The sequence below is a fragment of the Puntigrus tetrazona genome, chromosome 16, assembly GCF_018831695.1.
Source record: "Puntigrus tetrazona isolate hp1 chromosome 16, ASM1883169v1, whole genome shotgun sequence".
In the NCBI taxonomy this organism is placed as follows: Eukaryota; Metazoa; Chordata; class Actinopteri; order Cypriniformes; family Cyprinidae; genus Puntigrus; species Puntigrus tetrazona.
In genome coordinates this window covers 12,464,683-12,478,121 of record NC_056714.1, presented here as the reverse complement: position 1 = coordinate 12,478,121, position 13,439 = coordinate 12,464,683, and the positions used below count along the sequence as shown (strand labels likewise).

Genomic DNA, 13,439 nt, shown 5'->3' with positions numbered 1-13,439 from the left:
AAGATGGTTGCTATGTGCCAAGTGGTTTCTACAATGTTCTGAGTGGTTACTAGGTGTTTGATAGGGCAGTGATTGAATTTTTTTTAGGTGTACCTCTTGTTTCTTAAATAATGTATATTATATTGACATTATCCATATATCAAACATTTTGGCGTGAAACTCTAGATGGCGCAGTCCAATAGTTGCGCAGCTGACGGTTCAACATTTGCTTATTAGTGGTTGCTATAACAGTTGCAGCACGCTATAGAAACCCTCCACCTGCATAGATGCTATATAGGGATTATTTAATTAATGTCATATGTGCAGCAACATTATTTCTTACATGCTCACAGAAGCATGTTGTGGATGTATTGGAATACTTGCTCTGCTGCAAGTATAGTAGCATTCCGGGGTTTATTCCGGCGAGACCAAAAACATTAACACTGTCATGTACATTACCGTCCTAAATCCTCAGATATGTAATGATAGAAATACATATAATATTGTGGCTTGACGCAGGGCATGCTGCACAAATAGCATAGAAAATAACCAGCAACAGATATATACAGATGGAACTGGGAACCAATCAGCTTATTCCAAGTAGTTTAACACTGAAATCATTTTAATTATTAAAATCATAAACCATAAGCCTTCACTATCTAGAATTTCATGACAGAACTCGCCATCAGTTTTGTTACTGAAGTTATGTTACGCTATGCTAGATAGGTGTTAATTGTATACTTGTAGATGGTTGCTAAATATTTGCTAGATTGAGAACCAATCTTATGGTCGCTAGAGCTAGTTGTTTGCTAGAGTAGTCTACGTTATTGCTAGGGTGTTTATGGATGGTTGCTGATTGCTTTTTGGTTTAGGAAATAATTGTTTTGTAGGATGTTCTGGATGGTTGTTTCGGTCGAAGTGTTTTCTGGAGTGTACTACATGGTTGCTGGGTGTTTGCTACAGTGATTATAGGTGTTTGCTAGGTAGTTGCTGTGGTTCCTTGTTGCTTGGTAGGGTGTTCTGGATGACAGTTTGGGGCTAGGTGGTTGTTAGTTGTTTACAAGTCAAATGAGCCCACTTGCAAGGTTCTGTGGCATTCTGGTACAATTCCACAGTCAATTACATGAGTAAAACCGAAAGGTTCCTCCCCCACCTAGCACCACAAAACTGAGGCAGAAGAAGTAGGGTGATTGCTGCTATAATAAATTTAAAGTTAATGGGACACTTTATCGATGCCATGCTCTGTCTACTGATACAGTTATTTGGAAAAGTGCCAGGGTTAAACGTCTATCAGAATTAATAAAGTGCTCAGGCCTCCACAATACTAAATGCTTACTATATTGGACCATCCTCATCGCATTTACCTTCCCTATTACAAGTGTCATAATATTGAAGAAATATAAGTCTTATGGCTAATTTAAAATCATATCTCAGCGGAGACTTAAAAGGATTTTACATTAGCGCACAAGCACTTAATCTAGGCTTGCGATTCCCATGTGTCCTTCATGACTGCCGAACACCTCATTAATAAAAGGCATCAAAATGGTATTTAAAATCACATCACATCCAGTGAGCTAGAAATAACGTCCGTATTTGGTTTTGGTTATTTTATTCAACATGTTTCATATAATCAATTGCATGCAAAATCCCACTTTTGAATTACAAGTTAGCGACTTATTTATCAAACTTGTCAATTCAGGTTAAAAAAATATATATTTAAATAAAAATAAATTGTAAGATCATACAGTAAGGTTTCTTTTCTGTGCTCCATTGTTTGAATAAACCCGTCCTCTGCACAAACATATAATACTAAGCATCTTTTAAGCAGCGTTATAGAACACAAGCTATATGTACCTGCAGTGACTGAACAAAATATCCTGTTTTGTATTCAGCAGGAGAAAGAGTTTATGATGAATTGCTTGCTCTTTTCCTCATTTGTAAGTCGCTTTGGATAAAAGCATCTGCTAAATGAATAAATGTAAATGTAATGTAAATTCACGTAGGCTTGTGAGTAAACGATGACAGAATTTTGTAATTTCGACATCTTAATAATTATATTATTTTACGAAAATAAAACGCGTAACAATGAGTAAATCTATCATGCACATTTACCAAAGTGGCTCATAACGACTGGACATGGCGACGCTGCTTTAAACAGAGTCCCATTCTTTCTTTACAAAGATTTCATTGTTGTAGATGCTAAAACAATTTATTCACCGCTCATGGATTTTACTAGCTCTCAATGTCAGTGAAATGGATTTCATGTTATAAGCAAACTCTATCATCTGATTACAAACGTTAAATACCCTACGGTTTCTGTAGTACATTACGATATAATGTTAGCTTATTAAGTAGCTTATTAAGTAACACACTAAGTAAGCCTGATAATGATCTGAGCACGAAAGTAGCATTTTGTGGTTCTCTGCTGTCTTTGGCGACCCCTGCTTTAGTCAGTCCCAGCCTTTTAAGTCAAACAGGTATTTATTGAGAGCCTTCCTAGTGGTCCAGCATCCTAATGCCACGATTACTTTGAGGATCCAGCTGAGAAGACCTTCTGTAGGCATCGAGAGGGAACCCAAAGACCTAGATCTGGTCCTTGGGGAAACTAATAAAGGCAGACCGAGGGCAACACTCCCTACCGCCCCTGCTGTATTTTCAGCAAACGCACACACCGTCAATGAACAGGAGAGGGTGGAAAATGCCAGGCAGCGTGACATAAGGACCAACCCGTCTGAGGATAACCAATCAGAGAGCATTATGAAAAAAGTAGAGCCAATCAGGAGGACGCGAGCAGTGATGTGGTCCTCGCTTAGCCACAAGAAGTCAAAAGTAATAAGAGCAGGACCGAGTGATTGACCTGCCCATTCTGCGTCGTTCTGGAGCGATTTGATAGTTTGGTTAAAGGGAGAAAAGGCCGAAAGGACAGAGGAAAAGCCAATCAGGAAGAAGCCCACCGATGAGGCTCTGTGGTCCTGCGAACAGAGAAAGAAAGTCATAACACTGCACGTGGATTTTACTAACTGTTGCTGCTTTCCGACACCGAATGGATGTTTACCTTGAAGAGCCGATAAGCAGCATGCAATGATGAGACAGACAAAATCACACAAGACATGGCTGTGGTAAACTCCGTTATTAAATCCATCAATGCCCTGTGAACAGATAAAACAATCCCACTTGTAAGTGTGCACTGCACTACAAACATGTTTAAGTGTAACATTATCGCAATACAAATCACAATGAAACTGGGTAATGTCACAAACTTGCAGCTATAACGGAAACGAAAAATGCACCATGTATATAAATACAGTAGCTAACGCGACTGCAAATTAACTAACTAATACATTTATTATACGTGTCTGGAAACATGCTAGACTCTAACTGTAGCGAATAGGACCTTTTTCACATCATACCTGAGTAGTGAAGTCTAGCACAGCGTGTGACAGCGCAGACATAGCAACTGATAAACGTCAAGCTACTAAACTAGCATTTAAATACAAGTTGTTGTGATTTTGATATAAGACAAAATGACAAAACCTCCGCTCAGCATGTGTTCGCTGTGCTCGAGCGAGCACAGGAAGTGTGTGCTCTTCTGCGTCCAGAAGGTAGAGCGTGTGCTGCACCCTCTAGCGGAAGAGAGAGGAACAGCACCAGTGTCTGCAAAACATCCAAATAGAATGAAACATGGAAAACTGCTGTTCTATATTGTGTGGTTCTGTGTGGAATTAAATTGCCAGTACTTTCCTTAAAAACGTTTACTCTCCACAGAGTAGAGAACCTGTTCTAAACTATTCTAAACTCTTAACAAAACCAGCAAACAATGTGGTGTCTAACTATGCTTCATAGATATTGCTGCCAAATGATGATACGTTATATGTTTGTGATAAATAAACCATTGTATTTTTTCAGGATTTGACGAATACAAAGCTCAGAAAGTTATAAAAAAAGTAATTTTGTACTGTCACTACTGATCAAGTTAACGCATTCTTACTGGATAAATGTTATGTCTTTTAAAAAATTTATTGTACTGACCACAAACTTTTAAACTGTACTGTACACAAAAATATTAAAGTGTCTACAATATTAATACAAAGATTTAATGTTTCTTCAATTTCAGTCAAATAGTTTACATTTTAAAACGTTTAAATAGATTTTTTTTAATAATTCCTATAATAACAGTCCTTTTTAATCAAATGAATGCAGCCTAGAGAACCAGAATCTTCCTTTAAAATTGTAAGAAAAATCATCTTAAATGTTCCAATCTTTTGGTCGCTAGTTTATATTTCCAAATAAGTTAATTTCTCAAAAATATCAGTTCCTAAATCGTCTCAAAAGGGGTCTCAAACTCGATAAATGTAGTGCCTTAATTTCACTACCGCAGGGCTGTGTGTGACAAAGGACCTGAATGTCAAGGATGGGTGGCTAATTGTAGCCGTTAATGTTAAAATGCCAAGTCACCACAAATTAAATGGCTTTTGGATTTACGCCCACGACTCGGAGCAACTCTTAGTACTACGATTTTTCATAAATACAGGCCCAGTACTGAGCTGAGAGAAAGCTGACATTTAAAGGGTTATTATTGCAAAGGTTGAAAACATGCTGTATTTTTATACTCCCGTCAGGCGACAGTATAGTGGCTCAAAACCCTATAGCTTTACAGCAGGGGTGTCAGACTCAATTCCTGGAGGGCCGGAGCCCTGCAGAGTTTAGATTCAACCCTGCTAAAACACATATACTATGCATGTCTGAAGTACTTGATTAGCTGGATCAGGTGTGTTTAATTAGGGATGCATTTAAACTCTGCAGGGCTCTGGCCCTCCAGGAATTGAGTTTGACACCCCTGCCTTACAGTTATATACTTAAGTGTAATTATAGTTTTAGTATGTATATATAAATACATACTAATACACATACTAACTCAAACGTCTTAAGATATCATATTATATATAATATTTATTTTATATATATTTACTCAAACTCAAACAATTTTGTGCATTTTGTTTCAAAATGTTTGAAACTAACCATGTTTTATTAGTGTAATTACATCACCATGTTTACAGACAATAATAATGACAAAAGCTTACAAAAACCATTGAACTGTAATCAACAATAGGACTTCCATTGTTAAAAATATCGTACCCGTTAGCGTAACAGTTTATTAAAAGTAATGTAGGGATAGCATTTTTATAGACCAATAACCTGGAAGATGGCATTATTCGGGTTCACTTGACAAAAAGCCAGCAGGATTTTTCTAAAGTGTCTTTTGGATAGCTCGAAAATAAAGTCTGTTTATGATTTCTACACTTTTTCGTACATACAAGATTTCACGAATCTACAAACACAGCTTTCATGAACTTTGAAGCCTAAAAGTTTCATAAAAATTCCATATACTGACTTCTCCTCAGTAGCTCAAATTTGGGGAGTAAATGATGATAGCTATTTTTATATTACATCCAACAGCAAAACACCTCAATCACTTAATCACTTAAACTTTCCCTCCGCCAAAGTCGACACAATGGCAGACGGCTCACTCAGGGACGGTCTAAGGTAAGACAGCCTTGTCAATCAACTATCGTGGGTGTGGCCTGTGCAGGACTACGTCATTCTGAATCAGGAATCTCAGAAGTACCTGATTTTATTTTAAAATAAGGATAAAAAAAAAACAGTAAGTGGATTTTTACTATTATAGGACGGATGTGTACACACACTTTCAACACACATTTATGTTCATTAAACTGGTAAAGTGAATTTTCCATCCGATGACCACTTTAAGTTTCACTTTAAGGTAAAACTTTCATGCAATAAAAGCAACAGGGCTTTAAAAGTGGACTAGACACACACATTTTTGTACATGCAAAATGTATATTTAACAGCCTAGATCAGCAGAAGTGAAAAGCTACAATTAAATTACACTTAAACTACACTATGGTCACATGGCTTCAGCATCACACACACTTTTAGGGTCTTTATAACATACTTTGGCAAGTAACTAAAGCCAGCTTGAAAAGTTGCTAAATGTCACCAGATGACATCATACCTTAATTTGCATGTTCGTCATGTCAGTGTGTTACATTATCTTTCCTCTCTGTGGTCACATGATGCAGCCAAATTCTCAATATAACTGTTTATATACATTTGACTGTTTCTGTTGTCAGAAAATGAAAGTAATATGAAATGGTGACCACTAACAAGCTCTCCCTTATGAGATGTTATTCTAGATTAAAATCCTGATGTATAATTGAGTCGTCGTCTAAGGAAATCAAATACACATAAGATATAAACAATAGATGTGCTGTGATTTTTGCATGTAAACGAGTTAGAAGAAACAGAATATATATTTTAACTGAAACCTTTCCTCCTTTCAGCCGCTCACCGAACAGAGCAGACTCTGAGTCCCATTGAGCCACTTGTTAGCAACCTACAAGCCCAGCCGTCTGCGTCTAACACAAAACCGTGTTGTTATTTTTATATTTCCATAGAAAAAGTATTCTCGTAGCTTCGTAATGTTATGGTTGAACCACTGATGGCAGGTGCAGCGTTCTGATGATGTTTTTCGTATTTTTGACAAAATTTTCTTTTGAGGTGCAGTAACCCTTAAGCAAAACCTAAACAAAACCAAAAGTAGGGAATTACTAATGAGCTTTGTGCGGTAGAATAAACAGTGAAAATATCTTGAGCTTATAATTGAACCAAAAACCTATTTTAAAAAAAAACATTAACATTGTGGTTCTCTTGGGTGTGCTATAACGGTGTATGGTTTGACTTTAAGAACCACACTGGCGACACCTCGCAGGTCAGGCAGAGGCTCCTCTTTACTGGCAGGCAGGAACTGAAAGTCTCGCAACAGATAGGCTGTGAAAAGAAACAACTCCATTTTGGCTATTGCTTCTCCTAGACACAGTCGGGCCCCTCCTCCGAAAGGAATCAGGGCACGAAGGGAACCTCCACCACCTTCCAAAAAGCGTTCTGCAATAAATCAGATTCACTGTCACAGTTAATGAGCACTGCGTTATGTACTTTGTAAATACGCAAATTAAAAACGATGGAAAATGTGTGCTTTTGTACCTGGTTTGAAGCTGTATGGATCATCCCAGACCTCTGGATCATGATGGGCACCATACAGATTAGGAATGATTATTGTATTCTTGGGGATGTAATGGCCTGCAATACTAAACAGAGGACCGTGTGAATTTTTTACAGGAATCTAACTAACAAGTTAATGTAGCGCAGTTGCTTGAACCTTGGTTGAAAGGCAGCATTAAGGATACAGCAAAAAATGAAATAAATAGTTTCATAGGATTTTATTTTAGGAGTGTGCAGTTTGATAGGTCTTAAACGCATGAATTTTTCCCCAAACAAAGCCTCGCAGTCAATTTCATTAGTCAATTTAACCACACAGCGATCTATGAAGAACAGTTCGGAATCAGATCTTAGAGAAATCACGACAATTTGTCAGTGATATGTCACCAGAGATGACGAACTATGTTTAAATTAATCCCGAAGAATTACAGCACTGTGATTTCATTGATGCTCACCTGCTGTTTCGTATGGCTCTGTGAGGCACAGCGAGGGGAGCAACAGGTCGAAGTCTTAACATCTCGTTGATCAGAGCGCACAGATACGGCAGCCTGTGTCGGTCACTGTACTGAGGGTAACGCACATCCAGCACATCACACAGCTCCTTGTACACTTTATTCTGAACCTGGACAAAAATGGAAGCATGGTTTGCTTTTGCTGAATGTTTCTTTATAAACTTGTAGATATGTGGGCTGTTTCATGGAGCTAGCTTCAGTGGCTACCCAAATAAACTTGAGTTTAGTTTGCGCGAACTCTGTTTTTTTGGGTTAAAAAAGATGCACTGCATTTTAGTTGTGTCACAAACTCTGAGATAACTTTATAGCAGGGTTCCTTAAATCTTGCCCTGGAGGGCCAATGCTCTGCAATGTTTAGCTCCATCTCTAATCAAACACACCTGTGCAAGCTCACCAAGGTCTGCAGGATCCCTAGAAAATCACTGATAAGTGACTTTGATCAGGGTTTGAGCTTAACTCTGTAGGGCAGGAACACTGGTTTATAGTCAGAGTTTTGAATCCCCTGAACCTGATCTAAACCAGGATGGATTTGGTTGGTTTTGTCAACCTTAAACCTACTCTGAAACTTAACTTTGTTCAACTAGCACTGTGTAACATGCCACAGGAGTGTCCAATCCTGCTTCTGGAGGACTACTGTCCTGACCGGTGTTTAGCTTTAATCCCAGTTAAACACTTCTTAGGAGCTTTTACACCAGATAGTTATGGGAACTTCAGGGCTGTTTTTATTGTGTGTCATGGTTTTTATGAGGGAGATAAATGCCCAATTCCCTTGAATGAAACAGCAAAAAGTTGGCTTGAGAAAAACAAATATTCTATGACAACATGCAGTGTCACAAATAATCAAGACTGAGAAAAAAACAAAATGCTGCACAAAGCAGGTAGCTTAGTTTATGTCTAAGATAATACCTGGAACTTAAAGTTCCTAGTTCCTGGGGTGCAAAGATGCCAAAAAGAAGGTTCTATGAAAAGGTTCCTCTGGTGTGGAAGCCTTCATGACTAGGATTGAATACCCCTCCTTGAAAGAAGACACCTATTACAGAAAAAAGTACCTCAGGTCTGTGTAAAAGGAAGGCCACGGTCCAGTTGAGCAAGGAAGCAGTAGTTTCTGTCCCTCCAATCAGCAGATCCACTGTGGTCATGTGCACATGAGTGTCTGTCAGAGTCTATAAAGAGGAGACAATAATTATGTATAGTTTAACATGGGATAATATATAATGCTATATATTGAGTTTTAAAAGAACATTATGAAGGGACAAATAATTTTATTAATTTCAGTTTGAGAGACCGTGGTCTGAGATGTTCACGCTTTTCTTCAGGTGGCCATTGTTCTGCATCTGTTTAGTTCCAAGGCTCTTTAGTAGCAGGATTGACCACCAATGCGTTGTTCAAACAAATATGTTTCATTGCTCCTTACCACCTGATTGGCTCCCCCTTGTGGCGGTTCCAAGCTCCGCAGAAGTGAGGAAGTCACTGTGCCACCTTCTTTATGGTTACTTTTCTGCACACATTAAACATTGGCACTTGATTAAATGTTTTTGCAAATTTCGTTATGTATGTTTGATCAGTACTTACATCATTTGACTATTTATTCTTACCTTAAAATCTTCAATGTGTTTCCCTATCAGCTCATCGCGTCTGGCTACCTCTTTCATGAGGCGAGAGAATGGAGGGTTGGGTAATTTCTACGATGAAAAAAAGCTTTAAAAAAGCTGCAAATGAAATGGTTCTTGGGTCAAATCAGTTCTACAACCCAGCTACTATCAAACTAAAATCAAATGTGTTACCCTGAGCAGAGGGAAGGAGTCCAGCGCTGAGATCCAAGGTGAACCCCAGAGAGACACAATCTCATTCAGACAGTCTTGCAGCTTCTGCAGTTCTGCTGAACTCTTATCATACTGTCACAAGATTAAAAAAAGTATGAAAGGCACCATCAGTGATTCAATGCTACGAAATGACAAGAATACTTTTTGTATGGAAAGAAATGACTTTGCACTGAAATGTCACCGTAGTGGCATTTTGGAGTTTCCACTGGAAGTAAAATGCGTTTTCTCTTCTGCGTCAGCTGCTACTCAGGGATGGGCTGTTTGCTTTCAAATGAAAGTGTAAATATGTGTAGAAAACATATCCATCTTGTGTTGCAGCTGACACAGAAGAGAATTCCAACATGGCGTCACGGTGGCACTAGGGAATTGTTGAATAAAGTTGTTATTTTTGTTTTCTTTTCATGCAAAACGTATTCTCAGCACTTCATAATGTTACATTGAGCTATTTGTGGCAGACAGAGTATTCAGACAATTTCCTTCTTACTTTTATGGACCTTGACAACTGTGTTGTACTTGTCATTCAGTGGGCCTCCATGTTTTCCTTTAAAATAAGGATTTGGAACGGGTTGTTTTTTTTGAAGTGGACTAACCCTTTAAAGGGGTGTTTTTTTCTAGGCTGTTTTTTCTAAGTGCAGTATAACATGTGGTAATGCTTTGCTAAAGCGCATTATTTAACGAGGATCTAAAATGTGCTGCGGTTGTAATGTAAACTATATTGCTTATCAGTTTGAGCCCGAATGAGACGCAGAAGTAGAGATAGTGAAAAGGATTTCGTGGAACCAGTGCAAACATGGCTCTTAACGGTCCATGTATTACGTTTCTCAAAGCTACGGAAAAATAAGTATATAAAAGGAACAGTTCATTTGAGCTGAGCTGAGAAATGAAGACGTGAATCTATTAGAATTGTTAGAAGACAGAATCATGATTCTTTTCTCTTTTCTAAGAGAAAAGAATCATGCCTCCATTGTTGCCTGTTTCTGGGGGTGGGGTTTCTGGGTTCTTGAAGTAACAGACCCAGGAAGTAACTTAGTCCCCTGCCAGTCGATTTGGATGCATTAATCTGCCAGAATTTTAAGGCAATATCTTTCTTTGCATTGAACTTCCAGCATTGTAACTTTGCAGATATTGTTTATGCTCAAAGAGCAACATTACACACTAATTAACGTTAAAGGTCAAGTGTGTGTTGTCTTCATAAATAAACCACATATTTGAGTTTTAAACAACTACATCTTTTAAAATAAACTACAAATTAAAAAAACCATGCTGCGTGAACTCAACCAATCAGCATGTTCAGTGCCCAAGTCCCACCAGCGAAAATTCTGGATGCCTTGGAAAAAGTACTATACCTTTTGAGCAGGGACATTCTAAGGGGCAAATTTTTACCCATAACTTTATTTTGAGTACCACCCCAAAGTCCCTAGTTCATGTGAAAAGTTTCTGTTGTGGAAAGAGCTTAAGAGTATTAATAGTGTTTAAACATCATTTACACTTTTGCCAAAGTTTAGTGTTGTGATGACATTACTCGCAGCCACAGTAAAATCTTCAGATAAATCCACTGCTTTTCCACTGTAGTTCCGCAACACCTGTTTCAAAAGGACAAGGGATGAAATTAAGTTCATCCCAACATTTATTCTTTCATTCATTCTTAAAACAAACAATGCCTTTGAGGGCTTAGCTTATGTTAGAGGGTTAGTCTTAGTTTTAAGGCTGGAATACGCTACATGAATTTTGCCCAGAGTTTTGTCTCAATCTAGTTGTTTAGTGTATTCCAGGCTTTAGTTAACTACCCCATGCTAAGATAGCTAGATAGCTAAGTTAATGTGCGTGTGTGTCAGAGGCTGCTTGTCATTTCTTAAACGCTGCATTCACATTTTCTCTCTCCTCTAACGTTGAGCCTGTGAACTGTAGACCAATCAGTGCATGTGTCTGTCCTGTACCTGGCAGAGATGGTGTGCTTGCTTTTCTATGACTGAGTGCAGGGAATCCATTGTGCAGCGGTGCAGAGCACTGTGGGCCACACGCCTGTGAGCCTTCCATTTCTCACCGAAATCACCCAGAGAAATGCTACGTCCTCCTCTTGACACTATATCACCTAAGAGTGAGTCACAAGAAGAGGCACATGCGAGATATATCGTGTAGACCGTTTTTAAAAAGATAAACACGCTGGGGAATTGATAGTAGGTAACTAAATTACCAGTATACGAATAAGGCCTCCCGGCAAAGTCTGACCATTTTTTAATCAGAGCCTCTCGGATGATCTCACTATTATTTAATATCACCATGGCTGCAAAAAAAACCAACAATAAATGACATGAACAGATTTTAATGATTTAATGTAGATTAACACTACAATAGCTGTAGCATTTCCACTGAAAATTAGGTTTTATATTCATCTGGAAAAAATATTAAATTGTAATAATTTACTTTGCTAATATTGTAGCATCCTAATTTTGTTTTATTCATATAGTTAAAATAAATAAATGTAAATTATGTTTTTATATCTCTATATTGTAGGCTTTTAGTTTAAACATTTTTAAACATTTAAAATTTAAACATCAAGACAGTTATGACCACTAAATTGTTCCATGATTAATAAATTGTATTAAATTACAACATCACAGCTTGACCTGATATTTATTGAACATATATTGCCCTGATAACACAGACTTCAGCCATTTTAAAATGGCTGCTGTTTTAATATTTATGTGGTGTCGTGTTCTTTTTTTTAACTCAATACAGTAGATATAGAAGAAAATATTGATTAAAAACTTTTCAATGCTTTGTGACAGCTTGTCCTAAACTCTCTTGTTTAGTAAAGTTTGTGTAATTGTACACTAAGAAAATGCTGGGTAAAATATGGAAGAACCCAGCAATTGGGATGTTTAGAATCAGTTACTGCCCAGAAGGTTAGGTTAAACATTTAACCCAGCTGTTGGTTGAAAACAACCCAGCATGTGTTGCTGTTGTGTCCAATATTTATCCAGCACTGGGCCGTATTTAACCCAGCAGTGTACATTTACAAAATATGACTTTATATCACCAGTTGCAATGAGTTTTTCTATCATGAAGATGGAATAAAAAGAATAAATACTTGTGTTGCCACAGTTGAGCCGATAGATATTTCCATAGCGATGTGCCAGTGAAGTCAGGTGGATGGGTAGATGTTCTTGGGCGAGATCCAGCATGTTGCCCAGCAAAGGGAGAGAAGGAGGACCAGGAAGAGAGGGAGAAAGTGTGCCACAGAAGCGCTTAGAAAAGCAATGCAGTAGTTTGGGAACAGCCGCTAAGTCAGTGGAAAGAAACATGTGTATTAAAGCAGAGCATTCGAAGACTTTTCTGGTATTCAGGTTATCAATGGGTATATTTTTAGATTACTCAAACCTCCTACCTTCTGGTTGTTTGCTTGCTTTGGCATCTCCATCACATCGCCTGTCAATCTGTCTACAGAGCTGGACCACAAGCATCCACAAAATGAAGAGTAACAGCACCACACTCACCGCTGAGATACACATGCTGTTGATTCTTTAACTGAATGCTTGTCTTGTACTCTTCCCCCCTTTTATTGTCTTCCTTCTCCAACCCCGCTCCAGTCCACATGATTAATTCCTGCATTTCAGTTTATCTTCTCATCAAGGTTAGGTAGATGTTATTATGACCTTCATCTCAATGCTACTCTCATACCATGAAGTATGAATCACTAACGTTACGATTTGATGAATTATATTTCAGGATACCAAGGCCCCATTTTGCTTTATAAACAACAAAGTATGCATTCAGTCAAAAAAGGAAGTGAACTCTAACACTAAGTTACTATTGTACAACCTTTACTGCCGAGCTCCATGCTGATATATGGCCACAAGGCACTGAATGGAAAGGCCCCATTCATTGCAAATAAAGCAGTGATTCAGCATAAGCTCAGGAATATAGTGAAATACAGTTGCCACCTTGAAAAACCAATCAAAGAAGTATAGTGTCAGGTATGGCGGAATCTTGTCTATGGCCAAACCACAATCTAAGCCTTCAGCCCTGCACAGGAATGGAGCTACTG

General features: G+C 38.1%; 2 protein-coding genes across 2 annotated transcripts; both read right to left on the bottom strand.

Moving 5' to 3' along the window:
* Positions 1-2,118: 2,118 nt before the first annotated feature.
* LOC122359987 lies at positions 2,119-3,605 on the bottom strand. Its single transcript, XM_043260254.1, has 3 exons — positions 3,390-3,605; positions 3,035-3,128; positions 2,119-2,951 (listed from the first exon to the last, which is right to left on the bottom strand). The coding sequence occupies exons 2-3, from the start codon at positions 3,119-3,121 to the stop codon at positions 2,430-2,432; spliced, it is 609 nt and encodes a 202-aa protein (XP_043116189.1). The 5' UTR covers positions 3,122-3,128; positions 3,390-3,605; the 3' UTR covers positions 2,119-2,429.
* A 3,086-nt stretch (positions 3,606-6,691) lies between these two features.
* Positions 6,692-12,903, bottom strand: LOC122360829 (steroid 21-hydroxylase). Its single transcript, XM_043261684.1, has 12 exons — positions 12,780-12,903; positions 12,483-12,674; positions 11,586-11,675; positions 11,329-11,483; positions 10,879-10,974; positions 9,353-9,463; positions 9,164-9,250; positions 8,983-9,066; positions 8,618-8,731; positions 7,512-7,678; positions 7,042-7,145; positions 6,692-6,942 (listed from the first exon to the last, which is right to left on the bottom strand). Exons 1-12 carry the CDS (start codon positions 12,901-12,903, stop codon positions 6,692-6,694), a joined length of 1,575 nt encoding a protein of 524 aa, XP_043117619.1.
* Positions 12,904-13,439: the final 536 nt, after the last annotated feature.

Bases quoted from the DNA above. Each gene is read 5' to 3' on its own strand.
- LOC122359987 (XM_043260254.1), bottom strand. From the start codon at position 3,121: ATGGATTTAATAACGGAGTTTACCACAGCCATGTCTTGTGTGATTTTG. The intron at 2,952-3,034 runs GTAAACATCCAT...CTCTGTTCGCAG, and splicing joins CTGCTTATCGGCTCTTCAAG to GACCACAGAGCCTCATCGGT.
- LOC122360829 (XM_043261684.1), bottom strand. From the start codon at position 12,903: ATGTGTATCTCAGCGGTGAGTGTGGTGCTGTTACTCTTCATTTTGTGG. The intron at 9,251-9,352 runs GTAACACATTTG...TTTTCATCGTAG, and splicing joins ACTCCTTCCCTCTGCTCAGG to AAATTACCCAACCCTCCATT. The intron at 6,943-7,041 runs GTACAAAAGCAC...GATTTATTGCAG, and splicing joins TCCATACAGCTTCAAACCAG to AACGCTTTTTGGAAGGTGGT.